The 27,430-nt window shown below is 46.3% G+C and overlaps 1 protein-coding gene across 1 annotated transcript in view; it reads left to right on the top strand.

The window, feature by feature from the left end:
* Nucleotides 1-9,506, top strand: part of LOC142312275 (uncharacterized) — a 112,496-nt gene extending 102,990 nt beyond the window's left edge. Inside the window, 1 exon segment of the mRNA XM_075351209.1 lies at nt 4,808-9,506. Coding sequence (XP_075207324.1) covers nt 4,808-5,568 — 761 coding nt within the window. The 3' untranslated portion in view covers nt 5,569-9,506.
* Nucleotides 9,507-27,430: the final 17,924 nt, after the last annotated feature.

Below are 27,430 nucleotides of genomic sequence, written 5' to 3'. Positions count from 1 at the left end.
CGGAGGTCGCAGCTCAGGGCTCTGATCCTGACGTTGCTCTCAATCTAGATACACCTGAAGGGGACGCCATAGTAAATGACCTTATAGCGTCCATCAACCAGGTGCTAGATCTTTCTCCCCCAACTCCACCTATAGAGGAGTCGACTTCGCAGCAGGAGAAACACCAGTTTAGGTTTCCCAAACGTACACGGAGTGCGTTTTTCGATCACTCTAACTTCAGAGATGCTGTCCAGAAGCACAGAGCATTTCCGGACAAGCGCTTTACTAAGCGCCTTAATGACACACGTTACCCCTTCCCCCCTGACGTAGTTAAGGGTTGGGCTCAGTGTCCCAAGGTGGATCCTCCAGTCTCTAGACTGGCGGCTAGATCTGTAGTATCAGTGGCAGATGGTTCATCGCTCAAGGATGCCACTGACAGGCAAATAGAGCTCCTGATGAAATCCATCTATGAAGCCATAGGCGCGTCTTTTGCTCCGGCCTTTGCAGCCGTGTGGGCACTCCAAGCTATCTCAGCTTGTCTGTCTGAGATTAATGTGGTCACACGTACCTCTGCTCCGCAAGTTGTGTCTTTGACTTCTCAGGCGTCGGCCTTTTCGTCCTACGCCATGAACGCCGTCCTGGACTCTGCGAGCCGTACAGCGGTAGCATCCGCCAATTCGGTGGCAGTCCGCAGGGCCATGTGGCTACGCGAATGGAAGGCAGACTCTGCTTCCAAGAAGTTCTTAACCGGTTTGCCATTTTCTGGCGACCGTTTGTTTGGCGAGCAATTGGACGAAATTATTAAACAATCCAAGGGAAAGGACTCGTCCTTACCCCAGTCCAAACCAAACAGACCTCAGCAACGAAAAATACAACCGAGGTTTCGGTCCTTTCGGCCCTCAGCCAGGTCCCATTCCTCCACGTCCAACAGGTCAGAGAAGGGCCAGAGGAACTCTTCTGCATGGCGGTCTAAGTCACGTCCTACAAAGACCGCCGGAGGAACCGCCTCCAAGGCGGCCTCCTCATGACTTTCGGCCTCCCCAAACTGCATCCTCGGTCGGTGGCAGGCTCTCCCGCTTTTGCGACGCCTGGTGGCCACATGTCCAAGACCGATGGGTGAGAGACATTCTGTCTCACGGTTACAGGATAGAGCTCAGTTCTCGTCCTCCGACTCGTTTCTTCAGAGCATCTCCGCCCCCCGAGCGAGCCGATGCACTTTTTCAGGCGGTGAACACTCTGAAGGCAGAAGGAGTTGTGATCCCCGTTCCCCTTCAAGAACGTGGTCGCGGTTTTTACTCCAACTTGTTCGTGGTGCCAAAAAAGGACGGATCATTCCGTCCCGTTCTGGACCTCAAACTGCTCAACAGACACGTGAGAACCAGACGGTTCCGGATGGAATCTCTCCGCTCTGTCATCGCCTCGATGTCCCAAGGAGACTTCCTAGCATCAATCGACATCAGGGATGCTTATCTCCATGTGCCGATTGCACCAGAGCATCAACGCTTCCTGCGTTTCGCCATCGGGGACGAACACCTTCAGTTCGTGGCACTGCCTTTCGGCCCGGCGACAGCCCCACGGGTCTTCACCAAGGTCATGGCAGCAGTGGTGGCGGTCCTACACTCTCAGGGCCACTCGGTGATCCCTTACTTAGACGATCTTCTAGTCAAGGCACCCTCCCGGGTGGCATGTCAACACAGCCTGACCATTGCTCTGGAGACTCTCCAGAGGTTCGGGTGGATCATCAATTTCCCAAAGTCAAAATTGACACCGACCCAATCACTGACTTACCTCGGGATGGAGTTTCATACTCTCTCAGCGATAGTGAAGCTTCCGCTGGACAAACAACGTTCACTGCAGACAGGGGTGCAATCTCTCCTTCGGGCCCAGTCACACCCCTTGAGGCGCCTCATGCACTTCCTAGGGAAGATGGTGGCAGCAATGGAGGCAGTTCCCTTTGCGCAGTTTCATCTGCGTCCACTTCAATGGGACATTCTCCGCAAATGGGACAGGAGGTCGACGTCCCTAGACAGGAACGTCTCTCTTTCACTGGCAGCCAAAACCTCTCTTCAGTGGTGGCTTCTTCCCACTTCTTTGTCGAAGGGAAAATCCTTCCTGCCCCCATCCTGGGCTGTGGTCACGACGGACGCGAGTCTGTCAGGGTGGGGAGCGGTCTTCCTCCACCACAGGGCTCAGGGAACCTGGACTCCGACAGAGTCCTCCCTTCAGATCAATGTTCTGGAGATAAGGGCAGTGTATCTAGCCCTAAAGGCGTTCCAGCGGTGGCTGGAGGGCAGGCAGATCCGAATACAGTCGGACAACGCCACGGCGGTCGCGTACATCAACCACCAGGGCGGCACACGCAGTCGTCAAGCCTTCCAAGAAGTTCGGCGGATTCTGCTGTGGGCGGAAGCCACAGCCTCCACCATCTCCGCAGTTCACATCCCGGGCGTAGAAAACTGGGAAGCAGACTTTCTCAGTCGCCAGGGCATGGACGCAGGGGAATGGTCTCTTCACCCGGACGTGTTTCAAGAGATCTGTTGCCGCTGGGGAACGCCGGACGTCGACCTCATGGCGTCTCGGCACAACAACAAAGTCCCGGCATTCATGGCACGGTCTCAAGATCACAGAGCTCTGGCGGCGGACGCATTAGTTCAGGATTGGTCGCAGTTTCGACTGCCTTATGTATTTCCTCCTCTGGCACTGCTGCCCAGAGTGTTACGCAAGATCAGGTCCGACTGCCACCGCGCCATCCTCGTCGCTCCAGACTGGCCGAGGAGGTCGTGGTACTCGGATCTGTGGCACCTCACGGTGGGTCAACCGTGGGCACTCCCAGACCGTCCAGACTTGCTGTCTCAAGGGCCATTTTTCCATCTGAATTCTGCGGCCCTCAACCTGACTGTGTGGCCATTGAGTCCTGGCTCCTAGCGTCCTCAGGGTTATCTCAAGATGTCATTGCCACCATGAGACAGGCCAGGAAACCAACGTCCGCCAAGATCTATCACAGGGCTTGGAGGATATTCTTATCCTGGTGCGCTGATCAGGGTTTTACCCCCTGGCCGTTTGCCTTACCCACTTTTCTTTCTTTCCTTCAATCCGGAATGGACAAGGGTTTGTCTCTCGGCTCTCTCAAGGGACAAGTATCGGCGCTTTCCGTGTTTTTTCAAAAGCGTCTAGCCAGGCTTCCGCAGGTCCGCACGTTCCTGCAGGGAGTTTGCCACATAGTCCCACCTTACAGGCATCCGCTGGAACCTTGGGATCTTAACAGGGTGCTAACGGCTCTTCAGAAACCACCTTTCGAGCCGATGCGAGATGTCTCTCTATCACGCCTTTCGCAGAAGGTGGCCTTCCTAGTGGCAGTCACATCACTTCGGAGAGTGTCTGAGCTAGCAGCGCTGTCATGCAAAGCCCCCTTCCTGGTGTTTCACCAGGATAAGGTGGTTCTGCGTCCGGTCCCGGAATTTCTCCCTAAGGTGGTATCCCCTTTTCATCTCAATCAGGAGATCTCCTTACCTTCTTTTTGCCCTCATCCAGTTCACCAATGTGAAAAGGATTTGCACTTGTTAGATCTGGTGAGAGCACTCCGGCTCTACATTTCTCGCACGGCGCCCCTGCGCCGTTCTGATGCGCTCTTTGTCCTTGTCGCTGGCCAGCGTAAGGGGTCGCAGGCTTCCAAGTCAACCTTGGCTCGGTGGATCAAGGAACCGATTCTTGAAGCCTACCGTTCTTCTGGGCTTCCGATTCCTTCAGGGCTGAAAGCCCATTCTACCAGAGCCGTAGGTGCATCCTGGGCATTGCGGCACCAGGCTACGGCTCAGCAGGTGTGTCAGGCGGCTACCTGGTCGAGTCTGCACACTTTCACGAAACACTATCAGGTGCATGCCTATGCTTCGGCAGATGCCAGCCTAGGTAGGCGAGTCCTTCAGGCGGCGGTTGCCCACCTGTAAGAGGGGGCCGTTTTCGGCTCTTTTTATCGAGGTATTCTTTTACCCACCCAGGGACTGCTTTTGGACGTCCCAATTGTCTGGGTCTCCCAATGGAGCGACAAAGAAGAAGGGAATTTTGTTTACTTACCGTAAATTCCTTTTCTTCTAGCTCCTATTGGGAGACCCAGCACCCGCCCCTGTTCCCTTCGGGCTGTTGTTCTTTTGTGTACACATGTTGTTCATGTTGAATTGTTCTTTTGGTTCATGGTTTCAGTTCTCCGAACATCCTTTGGATTGAATTTACCTTAGACCAATTTATAAGTTTCCTCCTTCCTGCTTTGGCACCAAAACTGATGGGCCCGTGATGCACGGGAGGGTGTATAGGCAGAGGGGAGGGGTTACACTTTTTAAAGTGTAATACTTTGTGTGGCCTCCGGAGGCAGAAGCTATACACCCAATTGTCTGTGTCTCCCAATAGGAGCTAGAAGAAAAGGAATTTACGGTAAGTAAACAAAATTCCCTTCTTTTCCAATATTTGAAAGACAGAATGAAAAAACTGTTGAATATGCTCTACTAGTTTATACCATGAGGTCTTCTATTAAAATATTAACTATCATTGTCTTAGCGAATAATTTAAGTTTGCTACATAAATTACCATTCTATTTCTATGAACATTTTAAGTAGAAATGTTCAAAAATATAAATTTCAGGGATATTTTATTAAAAAATAATCATTGATTTTATATTTGGCAGATGACTGTACCAGGAGATCAGATGGACAACTGACATCTTCAAATCATAAAACAGATGACCTGGAGATCACACAGGATACAATTGAAGTGAATGTTATTACTTCAGATATCCTATCATCCCTTCAAAGCAAAGATAATTGCACTGCTCTTAAAGCAAAAAAGCCAATTTCATGTTCAGAATGTGGAAAATGTTTTGTACAGAAATCATGTCTTATTAGTCACCAGAGAAGTCACACAGGAGAGAAGCCATATTCATGTTCAGAATGTGGGAAATATTTTGCACAGAAATCATATCTTGTTACTCACCAGAGAAGTCACACAGGGGAAAAGCCATATTCATGTTCAGAATGTGGGAAATGTTTCATACGGAAATCACAGCTTGCTACACACCAGAGAAGTCACACAGGTGAAAAGCCGTATTCATGTTCAGAATGTGGGAAATGTTTTGTACAGAAAGCACACCTTATTACACATCAGAGAACTCACACAGGGGAGAAGCCTTTTACATGTTCAGAATGTGGGAAATGTTTTGTAGATCAATCAAATCTTGTTCAACATCAGATGACTCACACAGGGGAGAAACCTTTTTTATGTTCGGATTGTGGGAGAAGCTTCATACATAAATCAAACCTTGTTATGCACCAGAGAATTCACACAGGGGAGAAGCAAATGTTTTGTTCAGAATGTGGAAAATGTTTTGTACAGAAATTGCAACTTGTCAGACACCAGAGATCTCACACAGGGGAGAAGCCTTTTTCCTGTTCAGAATGTGGAAAATATTTTAATCAGAAATCACACCTTGTTAGACACCAGAGAACTCACACAGGAGATAAACCTTTTTCATGTTCAGAATGTGCAAAATGTTTTAGCCGAAAACGTTACCTTCATCAACATCAAAAATCCCACATGGGGTGAAGTCCTTATCTTCCTTGCTAATTAAGTGAGTGCTTCTTATAGTCTGAAGACAGCTTCCTGTAATGGAGGAGAATGTTGAGACATTGTCCTTCCTGATAACTGAGTAACTGCTTTCTGTCCTGCCCCCCATACATATGCTTTGACCGTGATATTGCAGCAATGCAAAGTCATCTTGATGTTTGATGTACAGGGCAAAGCACCAGTTACTATTGGTTTTTGGTCTTGAGTTATATATGGGCAAAGTTAGGCATAAAGTTTATGCGAGGCGTTTTACAAGCTACTTTGACACAACATTGCGGCCGAAATATTGTTTTGTCATAGCCGGTAATAATTTTATCATGTTTAGCAGCAAAAGTTGAGCTAGTATGCCAAATTTCAGCATCATAGCCAGTATAGAACTCTAATGGCTATGTGCCAAAGTTTGCAAAATCCTCTTAGCTGAAGCCGCAGGCTTGGTGGACCCTCCAGTGAAAGGTCAACAGTGCCCAGTGTATTTGAGATCTGGCCCTAAAAATTTACAGAACCTCTTTTCAAACATACATGTACATCCTTATAAATTTTCAACAAAATCGGAGAAGGTCGAGTGGGGACGATTTTTAAAACTGGTTCACTTGACATGGAATGAGCCTATTTGCAGGCAGGAATCTTCCCTTTCAGTTGCTTAGCTGGGAAACTCCCTGCAGCTATGTTTAGAGTATTGCTCCTATAAGTCCATGTGTTTGTTGCTTCTTGTATTTGTATGGTTCCTACTTTCTGTTCATTGGCATGACAAGAGCGCCTGGTATAGGACGGAGTTCAGATCTAGCGATCTGAGGGTTTTTTGTACTATCAGGTTTTTGGATTTTTGTAGGGTTTTTCTCTGGCCACCATCAGCCCCTTTCCTATCCTGTCGTATTTAGTCAGTAGTACCTCACCTTTGCTAATCCTATCATCTATCTGTGTATTGTGTTTTCCTATATCACCACAGGCTTTGAATGTGGGGGGCTTGCTATTCTTTTTTATTTTCTGAGGCAGAGAGTTATTCATCTTTCCTTCCTTTAGGATAGCTAGTTCTCCGGCTGGGTTCGCGGTGCACAGGATGTTAGTTCACCCCTCAGCTACTTCTAATGTTGATGGTTAGTAAGGGGATGGCGGCCAGATTAGTTGCCAATGCTCTTGTCACCTTTTACCAATGATTTATGGTGATCTTCCATGGTTCCGGATCATAACACCTTATTGTACAAATAAGTGAAAATTTTGAACAATTGGTGTTTTAAAAGTCCGGCAGCATTATATCTTAAAATAGAATAGGGACAGGTAAATACATATCTTTGTACCGTGTTAGCTAATTTAAAAATCTTAAAATACTTATCCCAATGATTTTAGAAGGTATTATACCCATTTATAAAACAAGTAAATAGATCTGGGGATGTGTGTTATGAGGAGCAGAAGATACGGTATTTTCTCCCTTCTGTACCGATAAGAATGGAATATGGCCCTTTCCAAATGGTGAAGCAAGCCCTTTGTTCAAATTTTACAGTTAAAAACTTGAGAAATGAAATTATTAAGAATGATTGAATTAATTTTGCAGGGAAAATTAGATTTCTTGACATATGTAAATTCGTTTTTTTTTTACTGTTGGGGGAGACCTCCGGGTCTCTCAGGGACGCGGAGGAGGATTCCAAATCTGAACTGCGCAGATGTATATGAAACAGGAAAATTACCACAGAGAGACGTATCTCTATTTGGGAGAAGCACAGTGTTCTTCTGACACTTGTATTCAAGCATAACATTCTTATACAGTTTTTCTGCATTGTCTCTTAACCAATCAATTAGTTTGAGTTTAACTCGTTCCCTTATTTGAGCAACATTCTTTAGTAAAGCATTTCAGGTGTGTCTAGGCATAGATGAGAGTTTATGAATAGAACAATGTCAGTTACTTATTCTCTTCTATTCATGAATGTCAGTTACTTATTTGAAACTACAGATAAGCATCACTTCTATGAATAGAAGAATGTTAGTTACCTATTTGAAACTACAGATAAGTATCTCTTTTATTCATGAATGTCAGTTACTTATTCATGAACTAAAACTTATTCTGCTTAGCCCTAAGCATAATTTGTTTTGGTTAAACATTTCGGTAATATTTCACTTAGGTATATGTGGAGAAGCAATACAAAAAACATTCAGAGGAGAGATCATCTTATTATTATACTGGACAAACGATTCATAGCCTAGGCCTTCACAGTCCCCCCTTATCAGGATTATCTGTCTTCTTACTCCGTGAGGGCTACTCAGAGACTACAGTGTCCCACAGCTATGGTATATAGGTGCGGGCTAATCATGCCCTTGGGTCTTTCCTAACATCTTCACCTCAGTTCCCACAGAGTGGGTCCAAGCCCCGTGGCGCTCTTCTATAACAACCTCCTAAGTTTGTCTTTGGGTCGTTAAGCTTTGATGGTAACCATTGAGTCAGATTTTGAGGGGGCTACTGATGTATATAATACTGAAGGGAAGGTTGCCATGGCTATAGCCTTGTTTAACAAACCTTTGCTGATTGTAATACAGATAATTTATCCATGCAACATTTTTGTTAACCATGGTGATTGGATTAAGAGACTCAAACCCTCGCTGCTACTTCGTCTTTTGCTTTATACTCATTTGGGACACCCCTTGAGACTCCAATTAAATCTATATTTACATGCGGATCCTACAGCAGATCATTAGTCGACACAGCTCTACGGGCCCCAGCCATACCTTGTATACTGATTTTTATCTGCTCAGGGGTAACTTAATGATTTACTGGTGCTATAAGGATCGGCATTAATACTTTCATCAGGGCACACTGACCTTTCCAGGGGAGTTCTAGCCTAGACCTCACTTTCAGATCCCCACATAACCAATATTTATATCTGCTACCGAATGGGTGTGGTTCTTTTTCAGATGTTAAATGAGAAGACTTGGTCGGTGCTTGTCCATCCAGGGCCGACTCGTGAACCTTGGTAATCTGCTATTGACAAAGAACCAAAGCGTGATGAGGCTTCATGTGAACAGTTTGAGGCGCTGACTCAGAGAAGCCTTCTGAGATAATGGGTAGAATGGCCGCCACTCTCTGCTTCAGTTGTTTCAGGTCCATTGGTTTCTGAGGCGAGACGTTAACTTGCATGTTACTGTCAGTGCTCAGCAGACTAGGCCAGGGAGACATCAGCCTGGTTGGATGGGCTCTCCCAAAACATTTCCTGGGATTAGAGGGTTTACAGCTGGCATTTTGTATTAAGGAAAATCACTGAATATATTTATATATGTGTTAGTAGAAAACAAAAGCATTTATAAATATGTATGTTAGGCTACATCAACTAAATTACGTATCTGGGTCTGTGAAATGGCTGAATTAAGTATTTCAGGTTACTCAATTTTTACCCTCAACACCTGTGAGAGGCGCTATTGCAGACCGCTGTTCCCCATGCCTGACCCCCAGGTTCCGTGACCGTGTGGATCCGGTGACGTCACGTCAAGTTCCTGTTACACCGCAGCCGGCCTCAGTGTCCGTGAATGATGGACTGTGGGCGGTGTTTCACCGCTCGTCACAGCCCATCAGCTCCCTCCTCCAACACAGCAGAGCACTGCAAGCAGGAGACACACTGGGCTGTGATGAGTGATGAAACACTGCCCACAGCCCAGTCACTCAGGAAGCCTGGGGCCAGCCACGGTGATTTGACGTGATCCGGAACTTGACGTGACATCACCGGATCCCCGAGGTCACGGAGGCCGGGGGTAACGGAGTGGGGAACAAGAGAATGCCAAGAGTGTGCAAAGCAGTAATCAAATCAAAAGGTGCCTACTTTAAAGAACCTAGAATATAAGACATATTTTTAGTCATCTCACACTTTTTTGTTAAGTATTTCATTCCACATGTGTTAATTCATAGTTCTGATGCCTTCAATGCGAATCTACAATTTTCAGAGTCATGAAAATAAAGAAAACTCTTTGAATAAGAAGGTGTGTCCAAATTTTTGGTCTGTACTGTGTATGTGTGTGTGTGTGTGTGTGTGTGTGTGTGTGTGTATATATATATAACACACAGTATGGACAAATATTGCATCCCCCCACCTCCATCCCCCAAAATAAATACATTTTTTCCTTCTTGTTCTTCCTAACTCCCACTTACAAAACAAACCATGGAAATTCAGAGTTGCCAATCCTCCCTGTTTTGTAGACTTTTGGAGTTAAAGCATCTTCACCCTCACCTCTTTACTTCTCCACACAAGGTCCAAGGTGTCTGACTGCTGAATCCATGTCTCAGTAAGAGCCAGGAGGTTAAGGGAATTGGAAAGGAAATAGTCATGGATGAAGGAGAGTTTGTTCCATGCTGATTGTGGGTTCCAAAGGGCACAGTTAAAGGAGACAGAAGGCATGCAAGGAATAGTAATGAGATTCATGGGTTTTCTGAATAAACCAGGGAAGGAATTGAACTTTCTATTATAAGAAATGCCTGGATTGGTGCAATATCTCCCACTAAAAGGAGAATAGAGGGAGTGAGCATGTGGTTAAGAGATTTATGAAAGTGTCTCTCATGTTGCATGGTGGGAGTGAAGGGATCTGGATGTTTTTAAAATTTTGAAAAGAGCATGAGAGCAGCCCATAGGAGAGGGGAGGAGAGAGGGACTGATATGGATGGAGTGCACTGGATGTGTGAAAGAGTTGTAGAAATGAGGGATTGAAGCAGCTAGCATATAAATGATACAAATACATTAGGTCGAAACATTTTGCTGCACAACTGAACTTGGAGCAAGTTTGTTTGATTGTCTTGAATGCCTTACCTGTCTCCTGCCCTGTACAACTGCTATGTATAACTGCTATGCACTTATAAAAATTAGCACTTGGATAAAATCTGCACAAATGCTTCCCCTTAGCTAGGTCTAGTTATATTGGAAAGTTTGTGCTTAGATCTGGATCAATTTAACTTGTTAATCAATCAGCTAACTTTAGACAACAGGAGGCAATAAGTTGCAGTAACAACAAATATGCTTGCATGCTAACATAGATTATAAACCCCATGAAAAAGTGAGATAAGATTTCAGCATCCAAGAACAAACTCAGTAAGATCAAATGATTATATATACCATTGCTTTGCTATAAGCAGAAATTGGAGTTAGAATTCAGCAGATGAGAGAAGATGATTATATATACCATTGCATTACTATATGCAAAAAGCAGAGTTAGAATTCAGATGAGAGATGATTATATATACCTGTATGAAAAGATGAGAGTTAGATTCATGCCATGTATAACTGCTGTGCACTTATAAAAATCAGCAGTTGGATAAAATTTGCACAAATGCCCCCTGAACAAATGCTTCCCCTTAGCTAGGTCTAGTTATATAGGAAGGTTTGTGCTTAGATCTGGGTCAATATAACTCATTAATCAATTAATCAGCTAACTTTAGACAACAGGAGGCAATAAGTTGCAGTAACAACAAATATGCTTGCATGCTAACATAGTCATATGTAAAAGTTTGGGCACCCCTATTAATGTTAACCTTTTTTCTTTATAACAATTTGGGTTTTTGCAAAATCTATTTCAGTTTCATATATCTAATAAATGATGGACTCAGTAATATTTCTGAATTGAAATGAGGAATATGTGCAATCTGTATTTAAACTAAATTTGACAGGTGCATAAGTATGGGCACCCTTATCAATTTCTTGTTTTGAACACGCCTAACTACTTTTTACTGACTTACTGAAGCACTAAATTGGTTTTGTAACCTCATTGAGCTTTGAACTTCATAGACAGGTGTATCCAATCATGAGAAAAGGTATTTAAGGTGGCCACTTGCAAGTAGTTCTCTTATTTGAATCTCCTATGAAGAGTGGCATCATAGGCTCCTCAAAACAACTCTCAAATGATCTGAAAACAAAAATTATTCAACATAGCTGTTCAGGGGAAGGATACAAGAAGTTGTCTCAGAGATTTAAACTGTCAGTTTCCACTGTGAGGAACATAGTAAGGAAATGGAAGAACACAGGTACAGTTCTTGTTAAGCCCAGAAGTGGCAGGCCTAGAAAAATAGCAGAAAGGCAGAGAAGAATGGTGTGAACAGTCAAGGACAATCCACAGACCACCTCCAAAGACCTGCAGCATCATCTTGCTGCAGATGATGTCACTGTGCATTGGTCAACAATACAGCGCACTTTGCACAAGGAGAAGCTGTATGGGAGAGTGATGCGAAAGAAGCCGTTTCTGCAAGCACGCCACAAACAGAGTTGTCTGAGGTATGCAAAAGCACATTTGGACAAGCCAGTTACATTTTGGAAGAAGGCCCTGTGGACTGATGAAACAAAGATTGAGTTGTTTGGTCATACAAAAAGGCGTTATGCATGGAGGCAAAAAAACACGGCATTCCAAGAAAAGCACTTGCTACCCACAGTAAAATTTGGTGGAGGTTCCATCATGCTTTGGGGCTGTGTGGCCAATGCCGGCACCGGGAATCTTGTTAAAGTTGAGGGTCGCATGGATTCAACTCAGTATCAGCAGATTCTTGACAATAATGTGCAAGAATCAGTGACGAAGTTGAAGTTACGCAGGGGATGGATATTTCAGCAAGATAATGATCCAAAACACCGCTCCAAATCTACTCAGGCATTCATGCAGAGGAACAATTACAATGTTCTGGAATGGCCATCCCAGTCCCCAGACCTGAATATCATTGAAAATCTGTGGAATGATTTGAAGCGTGCTGTCCATGCTCGGCGACCATCAAACTTAACTGAACTGGAATTGTTTTGTAAACAGGAATGGTCAAATATACCTTCATCCAGGATCCAGGAACTCATTAAAAGCTACAGGAAGCGACTAGAGGCTGTGATTTTTGCAAAAGGAGGATCTACAAAATATTAGTCACTTTTATGTTGAGGTGCCCATACTTTTGCACCGTTCTAATTTTGTTTAAATGCGGATTGCACATTTTCTTTTTGTTATGGGGGGACCGGCAGATTAGGACCAAGGGGTATATATCCTAATCGCCAGTCGGGGCCCACCGTGCTCCAGATGGTAATGGAGCTGCTGAATCAGTTTTTTCACAGCATTCCTGTGAACGGAATCCTGTGAAATAACACATCCGTTGCGTCAGTCGCAACAACGGACCTGATAGAAGCAAAACAACGGAAGTGTGAACTTAGCCTTAAAGGGAAGGTATCGTCAAAAAAAAAATAATAATAACTGAAAAAATGTAAAGTAATTGTTTTGTTTAAATATTATTTTTTTTTTTTTTAATTGTGCAAAATATAAAAAAAAAATTAAAAAGTTTGATATTTTCCACTGTTAAACACTAGGGTGAGCAGCTTCTGAAATCCTACTGAATTTCCACTGTATAAAAAGCTCAGATTACAGCCTGCCGTAAAGTGGGCGGAGTCTGCTCTCCTGTGTGTGATGTCGCCTCCCCCTCCTAATCTGAGTGTTTACAACAGATAACAGAGAATGACATGTAAGGACATAATGCACAGCCATTTTCCTGGTGACCAGAAATGTCTAAAGTGTCACCAAGGACAGCAGGAGTATCACACAGGATAGGATTAGATACACAGCTCAGCAGACAGTATCACACGATAGGATTAGATACACAGCTCAGCAGACAGTATCACAGGATAGGATTAGATACACGGCTCAGCAGACAGTATCACACAGGATAGGATTAGATACACGGTTCAGCAGACACGATCACACAGGATAGGATTAGATACACTGCTCTGCAGACAGTATCACATAGGATAGGATTAGATACACAGCTCAGCAGACAGTATCACAGGATAGGATTAGATACACAGCTCAGCAGACTATCACACAGGAGAGGATTAGATACACAGCTCAGCAGACAATATCACACGATAGGATTAGATACACGGCTCTGCAGACAGTATCACACAGGATAGGATTAGATACACGGCTCTGCGGACAGTATCACACAGGATAGGATTAGATACACGGCTCAGACACTATCACACAGGATAGGATTAGATACACTGCTCTGCAGACAGTATCACACAGGAGAGGATTAGATACACAGCTCAGCAGACAGTATCACACAATAGTCTTAGATACACAGCTCAGCAGACAGTATCACACAGGATAGGATTAGATACACGGCTCTGCAGACAATATCACACAGGAGAGGATTAGATACACAGCTCAGCAGACAGTATCACACAGGAGAGGATTAGATACACAGCTCAGCAGACAGTATCACACAGGGTAGGATTAGATACACAGCTCAGCGACAGTATCACACAGGATAGGATTAGATACACAGCTCAGCAGACAGAATCACAAAGGATAGGATTAGATACACAGCTCAGCAGACAGTATCACACAGGACAGGATTAGATACACAGCCCTGCAGACAGTATCACACAGGATGGGATTAGATACACAGCTGTGCAGACAGTATCACAGGATAGGATTAGATACACGGCTCAGCAGATAGTATCACACAGGAGTATTAGATACACGGCTAAGCAGACAGTATCACACCGGACATGATTAGATACACAGCTCAGCAGACAGTATGACACGATAGGATTGGATACACGGCTCTGCAGACAGTATCACACAGGATAGGATTAGATACACAGCTCAGCAGACCGTATCACACAGGATAGGATTAGATACACAGCTCAGCAGACAGTATCACACAGGATAGGATTAGATACACAGCTCAGAAGACAGTATCACAGGATAGGATTAGATACACAGCTCAGCAGACGGTATGACACGATAGGATTGGATACACTGCTCTGCAGACAGTATCACACAGGATAGGATTAGATACACAGCTCAGCAGACAGTATCACACAGGATAGGATTAGATACACAGCTCAGCAGACAGAATCACAAAGGATAGGATTAGATACACAGCTCAGCAGACAGTATCACACAGAAGAGGATTAGATACACAGCCCTGCAGACAGTATCACACAGGATAGGATTAGATACACAGCCCTGCAGACAGTATCACACAGGAGAGGATTAGATAAACAGCCGTGCAGACAGTATCAGACAACATAGGATTAGATACACGTCTCAGCAGACAGTATCACACGACAGGATTAGATACACAGGTCAGCAGACAGTATCACATGACAGGATTAGATACACGGCTCAGCAGACAGTATCACACAGGATAGGATTAGATACACAACCCTGCAGACAGTATCACCGGTACACACACAGGTACTCACATGCAGTGGCGCGCGTGCACACACACACATACACACACAATCACCCCTGATGGGGACCTTGTGCCACACACACACACACACACACACACACACAATCACCCCTGATGGGGACCTTGTGCTACACACACACACACAATCACCCCTGATGGGGACCTTGTGCTACACACACACACACAATCACCCCTGATGGGGACCTTGTGCCACACACACACACACACACACACACACACACAATCACCCCTGATGGGGACTTTGTGCTACACACACACACACACACAATCACCCCTGATGGGGACCTTGTGCTACACACACACAATCACCCCTGATGGGGACCTTGTGCTACACACACAATCACCCCTGATGGGGACCTTGTGCCACACACACACACACACACACACACACACAATCACCCCTGATGGGGACCTTGTGCCACACACACAACCACCCCTGATGGGGACCTTGTGACACACACACACACACACAATCACCCCTGATGGGGACCTTGTGCCACACACACACACAATCACCCCTGATGGGGACCTTGTGCCACAGACACACACACACACACACAATCACCCTGATGGGGACCTTGTGCCACACACACACACATACACACACACACACAATCACCCCTGATGGGGACCTTGTGCCACACACACACACACACAACTACCCCTGATGGGGACCTTGTGCTACACACACACACACACAATCACCCCTGATGGGGATCTTGTGCCACACACACACACACACAATCACCCCTGATGGGGACCTTGTGCTACACACACACACACACACACACACACACACAATCACCCCTGATTGGGACCTTGTGCTACACACACACACACACACCCACACACACACACACACACACACATACACACAATCACCCCTGATGGGGACCTTGTGCTACACACACACACACACACACACACACACAAACACACAATCACCCCTGATGGGGACCTTGTGCCACACACACACACACTCACACAATCACTCCTGATGGGGACCTTGTACTACACACACACACAATCACCCCTGATGGGGACCTTGTGCCACACACACACACAATCACCCCTGATGGGGACCTTGTGCCCCACACACACACACACACACACACACACACAATCACCCCTGATGGGGACCTTGTGCCACACACACACACACACAATCACCCCTGATGGGGACCTTGTGCCACACGCACACACACACACACAATCACTCCTGATGGGGACCTTGTGCTACACACACACAATCACCCCTGATTGGGACCTTGTGCTACACACACACACAATCACCCCTGATGGGGACCTTGTGCCACACACACACACAATCACCCCTGATAGGGACGTTGTGCCCCACACACACACACACACAATCACCCCTGATGGGGACCTTGTGCCACACACACACACACACACACACAATCACCCCTGATGGGGACCTTGTGCTACACACACACACAATCACCCCTGATGGGGACCTTGTGCCACACACACACACACACACACACACACACACAATCACCCCTGATGGGGACCTTGTGCCACACACACACACACACACACACACAATCACCCCTGATGGGGACCTTGTGCCACACCCACACACACACACACACACACACACACAATCACCCCTGATGGGGACCTTGTGCCACACACACACACACACAATCGCCCCTGATGGGGACCTTGTGCCACACACACACACAATCACCCCTGGTGGGGACCTTGTGCTACACACACACACAATCACCCCTGATGGGGCCCTTGTGCCACACACACACACGATCACCCCTGATGGGGACCTTGTGCCACACACACACACACATACACACAATCACCCCTGATGGGGACCTTGTACCACACACACACCTTTCACATCATTCCTCCCTGTGACCTCCGGTGGGCGCTCCAGGCAGCTGTGCTGCATGCCATCCTCCCCTGCGTCCGGCCGACATTTCACACATCCGATCGCATATACTCACACATCCGATCGCATATACTCACACATCCGATCGCATACACTCACGATATCGCACATAACTGTGCGATGGGGACCTTGTGCCACACGCACACACACACACACACACACAATCACTCCTGATGGGGACCTTGTGCTACACACACACAATCACCCCTGATTGGGACCTTGTGCTACACACACACACAATCACCCCTGATGGGGACCTTGTGCCACACACACACACAATCACCCCTGATGGGGACCTTGTGCCCCACACACACACACACACACACACACAATCACCCCTGATGGGTACCTTGTGCCACACACACACACACAATCACCCCTGATGGGGACCTTGTGCTACACACACACACAATCACCCCTGATGGGGACCTTGTGCCACACACACACACACACACACACACACACAATCACCCCTGATGGGGACCTTGTGACACACACACACACACACACACACACACACAATCACCCCTGATGGGGACCTTGTGCCACACACACACACACACACACACAATCACCCCTGATGGGTACCTTGTGCTACACACACACACAATCACCCCTGATGGGGACCTTGTGCCACACACACACACATACACACACAATCACCCCTGATGGGTACCTTGTGCCACACACACACCTTTCACATCATTCCTCCCTGTGACCTCCGGTGGGCGCTCCAGGCAGCTGTGCTGCATGCCATCCTCCCCTGCGTCCGGCCGACATTTTACACATCCGATCGCATATACTCACACATCCGATCGCATACACTCACGATATCGCACATAACTGTACAATTACGCGCACACACTCACAACATCCAGAGATATCACATGCTTCCCATGTGATCCTCTCGCAGGTCCTGGAAGCTCACTGCACAGCATCGCAAGCGCCGACACACACTCACAATCACCCCTGGTGGGGACCTTGTGCTACACACACACACAATCACCCCTGATGGGGACCTTGTGCCACACACACACACATACACACACACACAATCACCCCTGATGGGTACCTTGTGCCACACACACACCTTTCACATCATTCCTCCCTGTGACCTCCGGTGGGCGCTCCAGGCAGCTGTGCTGCATGCCATCCTCCCCTGCGTCCGGCCGACATTTTACACATCCGATCGCATATACTCACACATCCGATCGCATATACTCACACATCCGATCGCATACACTCACGATATCGCACATAACTGTACAATTACGCGCACACACTCACAACATCCAGAGATATCACATGCTTCCCATGTGATCCTCTCGCAGGTCCTGGAAGCTCACTGCACAGCATCGCAAGCGCCGACACACACTCACAATCACCCCTGGTGGGGACCTTGTGCTACACACACACACACAGCAGCGGAGGGCAGAGCTGGGGGAGCTGCGGCACCAGGCAGAGCGGGGACTTGGGAGAACGGAGGGAGGGGGGTGTCATTGGAGACGGTAATGGCGAGGGGGAGGGGCGGCGTCAGTAGCTGGGGCAGAGCAGGGGCTGGGGAGAACGGAGGGATGGGATGTCATTGGAGACAGTAACGAGGGGAGAGGAGGCGGCCCGTACTCACACATTTCGGCGGGTGACAGGGGTAAAGTGGAGCAAACAGCACACGCTGTGAGCTCCACAATAATGGCGCTGAACTCCTCCCTCTGTTGTGTTCTGCACAGCCCAGGGGACTATCAGAGTCTATGCACAGGGGCTGCCATAAAGGAAGGAGTTACTGTCGTTACACACACAGCAAATCCAGCATGGCAGCCCCCAGTGCCGCCAGTAAAATAAGAATTACATTAAAAACTAAATAAGCTGCAATTTTCATTTTGTATTAGAAATACTTTATTTCATAATCACTATTTTTAATACAAAAATAAAAAACCGCGATACCTTCCCTTTAAGGCTCCTTTACACACTGAGACTTTCTAGCGATCCCACCAGCGATCCCAACCTGACCGGGATTGCTGGAAAGTCGCTGGTGAGCTGTCAAACAGGCAGATCTGGCCAACGACGCAGCAGCAGCGATACGGACCTGCAGAATGACCTCGCTGGTCGTTGGGGACGTGTCACACAGCAAGGGAAAGGCAACGCTACAGCAAGCCTACGGGCTGGGTTCTAAGTCGCTAATGATGTCGTTGTAACGGTGTCAAACACACCGATGCATGCTGCGCAGTGGGAAACAAAGGACCAAAAAATGGTCCTGAAAGATTTGTAGCGATCAGCGACCTCACAGCGGGGGCCAGGTCGCTGATGCGTGTCACACACTGCAATGTCGCTGGGGAGGTTGCTATTATGTCACAAAACCGGTGATGTTACAGCGACATCGCTAGCGATGTTGCAGTGTGTAAAAGAACCTTTAGCTTTCATGCATATTCACTGCTTCCCCCAGCTACCCTCTGTGACAGCATCTGTGATTGGTTGCAGACAGACTGCCGGCGTGCCAGTGTCTGTGATTGGTTATAGAGTGTAAATAAATAAATAAATAATTGAAAGAAATAACGTAGAGTCCCCCGTACTTTGATACCCAGCACAGATAAGCACACGGCTACAGGCTGCAGCCCTTAGCCATGAGCGTTATCTTGTCTGTGTATCAAAATACTAGGGACCCCATGCAACTTTTTCTAAATTATTTAAGTCATTTAAAAAATCAACGTGCGATCCTCCCTAAATTTTGATACCCAGTCAAGATAAAGCAGACAGCTGGGGGCTGGTATTCTCAGGCTGGGGAGACCCATGGTTATTAGGCCCTCATGCCTAAAAATAGCAGCCCGCAGCCACCCAGAATTGTTGCATCCGTTAGATGTGATTATTCTGAGACTTTATTCAGGTGATCCAAATTGCCCTGGTATGGTGGCAATAAAAGTAATATAAGAGGTTACTGACAGCTGTAATTTGTCAAACATCACAGCTGCCACTAACTGATAGATTAGTAATGGGTAGGGTCTATGAGACCCCCCAATACTAATTTTGTAAATAAAAAGAAATAAACACAAACCTAGAAAATTCCAAAGGCATGTCAGAAGGTGACAATGTTTGGGCTGCCTTCCTAACCCCAGGTCCTGAAAAACCTTGGTCTAGTGGCTCCCCTCCCTCCTCCCTGGAGAGGGTCAGGAGAAGAGTGGTTAATCCCACACAAATAAATAGACGGAGGGAAATCAAAGTTCAAACTCACAGCAATCACTCACAGAGGTATAAGCAATATGTGATCAGAAGGAAACTAAAAGAAGGGAGGAAATAATCAGACACAAAGAGTATTTCTCCAACACATCAAACAGCACACAGACGTTCACCAGCAACAGGATAATAAAGCACAAGGACGGTGATCACATAAACCTATCATCGTAATGGAAGAAGAGGCTCCACCATCTTAAAAAGGGTGGAGGCGACTGTGATAGGTCTTTTGCAACATGTGACTTAAGTAGTAATCCACAGGCTAGCCAGTAATTAACTCCTGCAGGCCCGGTTACTAACAAGAGCAAAGCAGGTTGATGCTCAAGCCTGTCTGTGCAACTCAAAAGCAGCATTGTCTGACTCTGCTGTCTGAACAGCGTCGTCAGATGTAGTCCTGACATGCGGCGAGTCTTGAGCCAGACACCATATGACAGGTTTGATGTAATCCACACTACAACGTCTCATGATGATCCTAGCTTTGTTACATACTGAATTTGTAGCGCGGGCACGTTAGAGAACATGAGCATCCACTGTGGCTTCAGGTAGACAGACCAGACTAAGCTCCAGCTGTGACATCACTGAGTTTACCTGCACTCACAGCTAGAGGTTCCGACGGTACCACAACTGTGACCTCAGGTAAACTCCCCTCATGTGAAGTCAGTGACTTCACCTCAGGTGAACATATTGAAATAAATGAGACCTGCATCTCCCACAATGCGGTTTTGATGCTTTTTTTTTTTTTTTTTGCCAGTAGAATACACCAAATTCCAGCACCAAATCTGTATCTCCTGGCAAAAAAAGTACCTAAACTGCATTTTTTTGGCAGAAGATGCAGATTTAGTGCTGAAATTTATACATCAAATTCTTGGACCAAATATGCATCTTTTGTAAAAAAAAGAAAAAAAGGCATCAAAACACCATGCGTTTTTTTTGTGAGGAGATGCAGATTTGGTGGATGTACTTGGTGTATAAATTCCAGCACCAAATCTGCATCTCCTGGCAAAAAAACCCCCACGTTTTTGGTGCAGTTTTCTGCGAGAAGTAGGTATACTTGAACTCAATGAGTTTACCTGAGGTGAGCGTACCTGTGGTCACAGGTGGGGTACCATGGGAACCTCCAGCTCAACTTCAGGTAAACTCAGTGATGTCACCGCTCAAAGCTGCGGCTCAGTCATTGTTTGTCTGAAGCCGCATTGGGTTGTCATGTACTCTAATGTGCAGGAGTGCTGCAACTTCAGTATTTAGCAGAGCCAAGATCGTCGTGTGATGTCGTGGTATAGATCAAGTCAGATCTGGGTGTTTTGGGAGTTAATAAATTGAAGAAAGAGGGAGGTTTTTTTAAATAAAGCATTTTTGTTTATATTTTTTTAGTTACAGGATTAGTAATGGGGGATCTCATAAACCCCTACCCATTACTAATCCAGGATTCAGTGACAACTGATTTTTGACAAATCCCAGCTGTCATTAACCCCTTATAAAACCTCGAGTGCCACTGCCCCAGGGCAATCAGGATGAGCTTGGTAAAGCGTTGGAATTCTCACATCTAATGGATGTGACAATTCTGGGCCGCTGCAGGCTCTTATTTTTAGGCTGGGGAGGACCCAATAGCCATGGGCCTCCCCAGCCTGAAAAGACTATCTCCCATCTGTCCACTTTATCTTGGCTGAGTATTAATATTGGGTTGGACGGCACGCTTCTTTTTATAAATTATCTATTTAAACAATTAAAACAAAAAAAGCTGCATGGGGTACATCTTATGTTAACACACACCCAAGATAAGACGCCCAGCTGGGGGCTGCAGCCTGTAGCTTCCTATTTTACCAAGTATCAATATACAGTGGACCCCTATGTCTTTTTTTCATTTATTTATTTTTACACACCATTAGGGGACCCAGTCTCTGTGAGGGCAACTAATCAGAAATGCCGGCAGTCTGACTGCAGACAATGACAGACGCTGTTACATATGGTAGGCAGAGAAGCAGTGAATATGTATGAGATGTAATGAGCAGACAAGTAAGCAGTGTGACACCCTTGCATGTGGAGACTGATAAGTATGTAACACTTTAACCATTATGCTTCCTTTTTTTTATCTTGGTGACTAAACTCGAACCTGAACCAGATGTACAGGTAAAAGTATATGTTCGGGTCCAGGACCCGGAAACCTGGTGGTCTGTACGAAACCCGAACTTTACAGTTCGGGTTCGCCCATCTCTACTCACAAGATATCACAAGGTGACTGTAAAGGCCGCTTTACACGCTACAACATCGCTAAAGCGATGTCGTTGGGGTCATGGAATTTATGGCGCACATCCGGCCGCGTTAGCGATGTCGTTGCATGTGACACCTATGAGCGATTTTTGAATTTTCGCAAAAATGTGCAAAATCGCTAATCGCTGACATGCCCACCTATTCCCAATTATTGTTGCTGCAGCAGGTACGATGTTGTTCGTCGTTCCTGCGGCAGCACACATCGATATGAGGAAGGAAGGAGGTGGGCGGAATGTTCGTCCCGCTCATCTCCGCCCCTCCGCTTTGATTGGGTGGCCGCTTAGTGACGTTGCTGTGACACCGAACGAACCGCCCCCTTAGAAAGGAGGCGGTTCGCCGGTCACAGTGATGTCGCTAGGCAGGTAAGTAATGTGACGGGTCCACGCGATTTTGTGTGCCACGGGCAGAGATTTGCCCATGACGCACAAACGATGGGGGCGGGTAAGCACGCTAGCGATGTCGCTAGAGAGATCAGAGCGTGTAAAGCGGCTTTAAGGATAGCAGGGGACAGGAGCTGCTATGCTGTCCCTCACGCTAGAAGAACCTGGCTATCCCTAACCTCAGGTTTACTCCTGATGGTGAAGATGCTTGAGTCCCAATTTCTGGCTATGCTCCTGACCAGTACTACTCTGATACCCACCTCCCACTAGGGAAGGAAGGAAGGGAAGGAGTGTGATGGAAAACTTATAAAGAGAGACAAGGGAAACCAATACTCTGACACACTGCGCACACACACAGGAATAGAAAAAGAAAGACTCAGGAGAGAAAAGCAAGAGCAAGAAAGTAAAGACAAAAAGGCAGTGGGGGCAGTCTGGAAGGCTTATTCCTGAGTGGGGACAGTCTGGGGGGATTATTCCTGAGTGGGGGCAGTCTGTAGGGATATTCTTGAGTGGAGGCAGTCTGGGGGGGATTATCTCTGAGTGGGGGAGGTCTGGAAGGATTATTCCTGAGTGGGGACAGTCTGGAAGGATTATTCCTGAGTGGGGGCAGTCTGTAAGCATTATTCCTGAGTGGGGGCAGTCCGGAAGGATTATTCCTGAGTGGGGGCAGTCTGGAAGGATTATTCCTGAGTGGGGGCAGTGTGGAAGGACTAGTCCTGAGTAGGGGGCAGTCTGGGGAGATTATCCGTGAGTGGAGGCAGTCTGGAAGGATTATTCCTGAGTGGATGCAGTCTGGGGGGATTATTCCAGAGTAGGGACAGTCTGGAAGGATTATTCCGGAGTGGAGGCAGTCTGGAAGCATTATTCTGGAGTGGAGGCAGTCTGGAAGGATTATTCCTGAGTGGAAGCAGTCTGGAAGGATTATTCCTGAGTGGAGGCAGTCTGGAAGGATTATCCCTGAGTGGAGGCAGTCTGGAAAGATTATTCCTGAGTGGAGGCAGTCTGGAAGGATTACCCCTGAGTGGAGGCAGTCTGGAAGGATTACCCCTGAGTGGAGGTAGTCTGGAAGAATTATCCCTGAGTGGAGGCCTTCTGCAAGGATTATTCCTGAGTGGAGGAAGTCTGGAAGGATTATCCCTTATTCCTGAGTGGAGGCAGTCTGGAAGGATTACCCCTGAGTGGAGGCAGTCTGGAAGGATTATCCCTGAGTGTAGGCCTTCTGCAAGGATTATTCCTGAGTGGAGGAAGTCTGGAAGGATTATCCCTTATTCCTGAGTGGAGGCAGTCTGGAAGGATTATCCCTCAGTGGGGGCAGTCTGGAAGGATTATTCCTGAGTGGAGGCAGTCTGGAAGGATTATTCCTCAGTGGGGGCAGTCTGGAAGGATTATTTCTGAGTGGAGGCAGTTTGAAAGGAGTGGAGGCAGTCTGGAAGGATTATCCCTCAGTGGGGGCAGTCTGGAAGGATTATTCCTGAGTGGAGGCAGTCTGGAAGGATTATTCCTGAGTGGGGGCAGTCTGGAAGGATTATCCCTGAGTGGAGGCAGTCTGGAAGGATTATCCCTGAGTGGAGGCAGTCTGGAAGGATTATTCCTGAGTGGAGGCAGTCTGGAAGGATTATCCCTGAGTGGAGGCACTTTGAAAGGAGTGGAGGCAGTCTGGAAGGATTATCCCTGAGTGGAAGCAGTCTGGAAGGATTATTCCTGAGTGGGGGCAGTCTGGAAGGATTATTCCTGAGTGGAGGCAGTCTGGAAGGATTATTCCTGAGTGGGAGATGTACATTGGGGGGGTGTAGTCACTTTAGACCAGAGGTCTCAAACACACGTCCCGCGGGCTGCATGCGGCCTTTGAGTCTGCTTTTTGTGGCCTGCAGATCCCATGACGATCACAGCTGTATGTCGGGAGCCGGCGCCAGCTGGCACAGTACAGTTGAATCATTTGCGGTGCCGCGCAGAGCAGCTGTCTGCACTACACCAATGGATGACGCGGCCAATCAGATGCAAGGTGATGTCGCTGTATGATGTCACCTCCTTGCATATGATTGGAAATAATTCAACCACAGCTGATATCACCAGAGGTATATCACTATAAAAACCACAATATGTATATATTTACCTCTAAAAATTACTTTATTATTAATCGAGTTAAAATAGACACATAGAGCATCCTTTCAAACAACATGAAACACAAATTGTGCCCATGAGTGCTAGGCAGGTATAGGATCGACGTAGTAAGGAATTAATGAGATATCAATAGTGCTGAAGTAGGCTTAAAGATACTAAGGCATACCCTACATTGCCCTTCCTACCGACGGAGGATGTCATTATTTTTTGGGTATCCCACGTTCCAGGTGGCTGACCCTTACTTTCCCTATAACTACCTAGCACAGTAACCACCACCAAAACAGGTGTAAAGAAAAGGTGAAGGACAAACCACACACACACACAATACAACAATTGCGTTAAATATAATATGGCTTCTAACTAGTGCTAAAATCCTAGTTAGAGCAATTAAATATTTTTAGGAATAGAGTCAATGGGCCCACTTAATCAAATGGGTACCCTTAAGTATCCCGACGCGTTTTGAACCCCTTCCTAACGCAATGAAAAGGGGATCTACAAAGATGACACCTGAAAAAAAGAGAAAAAGTAGCATTCAGTGTCTAAACAAATCACAGTTTAAACTAATATTTAGTTTAGATTTTAGCACTAGTTAGAAACCATATTATATTTAACGCAATTGTTGTATTGTGTGTGTGTGTGGTTTGTCATTCACTTTTTCTTTACACCTATTTTGTTGGTGGTTACTGTGCTAGGTAGTTATAGGGAAAGTAAGGGTCAGCCACCTGAAACGTGGGATACCCAAAAAATTATGACTTCCTCCGTCGGTAGGAAGGGCAATGTAGGGTATGCCTTAGTATCTTTAAGCCAACTTCAGCACTATTGATATCTCATTAATTCCTTACTACGTCGATCCTATACCTGCCTAGCACTCACCGGCACAATTTGTGTTTTATGTTGTTTGAAGGGACGCTCTGTGTGTCTATTTTAACTAGATTAATAATAAAGTATTTTTTAAAGGTAAATATATACATATGGTGATTTTTCTTGCATATGATTGGCCATTGGTATAGTCCTCAGAGCTCCTCTGCGCTGCACTGCAAATAATTCAACTGTACCTGCCGGCGCCGACCCGCGGCATAGAGCTGTGATTGTCACGGGGTCTGCAGGCCGAAAACAGCAGGTATGAGGTATGTACAGTATGTGCCCACGATCAGGACCCGCTGAGTCCTGGACGCAGCAGGTCCTCACATCATATTACCTCACACATAAGCTTCATATACTAACAATGTATTTTGTTCCTATAGCAACAAATCACAGCTGCTATTAAAACCAGTAGTTCCAGGCTCCATTTACTTTAATGGAGCCATGTTTTTTGGACAGTAACTGTAAAGCGCGGAGTTAAATTTTCCTATCAAAACATAGTCTATGACATTCCCTGAGTCACATTAAGTATCTGTGCAAAATTTTGTGATTGTAAATGCGACGGTGCGGATTCCTTTAGCGGACATACACACATACATACACTCAGCTTTATATATTAGATATACCGTGTGTGTGTGTATGTGTATATGTATATGTATATGTATATATATATATATATATATATATATATATAGTAGAAGTAAGAGTCCCGGTGCACCGCCTACTCCGCGTATTGCTGTATGTTCAGCTGTTTAAGCCCCAATAAGCCATGGAGGGGATCCTGGTGCAGACTCACAGTGTAAGTCACAATTAATCCAGAGGAGAAAGAGAGTCGCACTCCAAGATGATAACCGTATCACTCCATCTTTATTTCAGAAGAAACATGAAGGTACAGGCAGTGTGGAGGGTGAGACAAGCCATGCAACGCCGAAACAGCGTTGTATGGCTTGTCTCACCCTCCCCACTGCCTGTACCTTCATGTTTCTTCTGAAATAAAGACGGAGTGATACGGTGATCATCTTGGAGTGCGACTCTCTTTCTCCTCTGGATATATATATGTGTATATATATATATATATATATATATATATATATATATGTATATGTACTAGCTGTAGTACCCGGGCGTTGCCCGGGATAGTATCTGTCTCTCTGTCTCTCTCCCAGTCTCTGTCTCTGTGTCGCTGGTTGTCTCTCTCTTTCCTTGTCTGTCTGTGTCTATGTCTCTGTCTGTCTGTTTCTATCTCTCTGTCTGTCTTTGTATGTTTATCTATCTCAATCTCTATGTCTCTTTGTCTGTCTATCTCTTCCCAGGTCTGTCTCTTCCCAGGTCTGTCTCTTCCCAGGTCTGTCTCTTCCCAGGTCTGTCTCTTCCCAGGTCTGTCTCTTCCCAGGTCTGTCTCTTCCCAGGTCTGTCTCTTCCCAGGTCTGTCTCTTTCCAGGTCTGTCTCTTTCCCCATCTGTCTCTTTCAAGGTCTGTCTCTTTCCAGGTCTGTATCTTTCCCCGTCTATCTCTCTGTCTCTTTCCCTGTCTGTCTCTCTCTCTGTCTGTCTTTCTCTCTCTCTCTATCCGTATTCCTACTGACATCATATTACCTCACACATAAGCTTCTTATACTAACAATGTCTTTTGTTCCTAGAGCAACCAATCACAGCTGCTATTACAACCAGTAGTTCCTGGCTCCATTTACTTTAATGGAGGCAGGTTTTTGGAGAGTAAGGGGAACTTTACACGCTGCGACATCGCTAGCATTGGCTAGCGATGTCCAGTGCGATAGTACCTGCCCCCGTCGCACATGCGATTTCTTGTGATTGCTGCCATAGCGAACATTATCGCTACGGCAGCGTCACACGC

Source organism: Anomaloglossus baeobatrachus, chromosome 5, assembly GCF_048569485.1.
Source record: "Anomaloglossus baeobatrachus isolate aAnoBae1 chromosome 5, aAnoBae1.hap1, whole genome shotgun sequence".
Lineage (NCBI taxonomy): Eukaryota > Metazoa > Chordata > Amphibia > Anura > Aromobatidae > Anomaloglossus > Anomaloglossus baeobatrachus.
The sequence above is the reverse complement of the archived record's forward strand: the minus strand, read 5'-3'. Positions and strand labels throughout refer to the sequence as shown.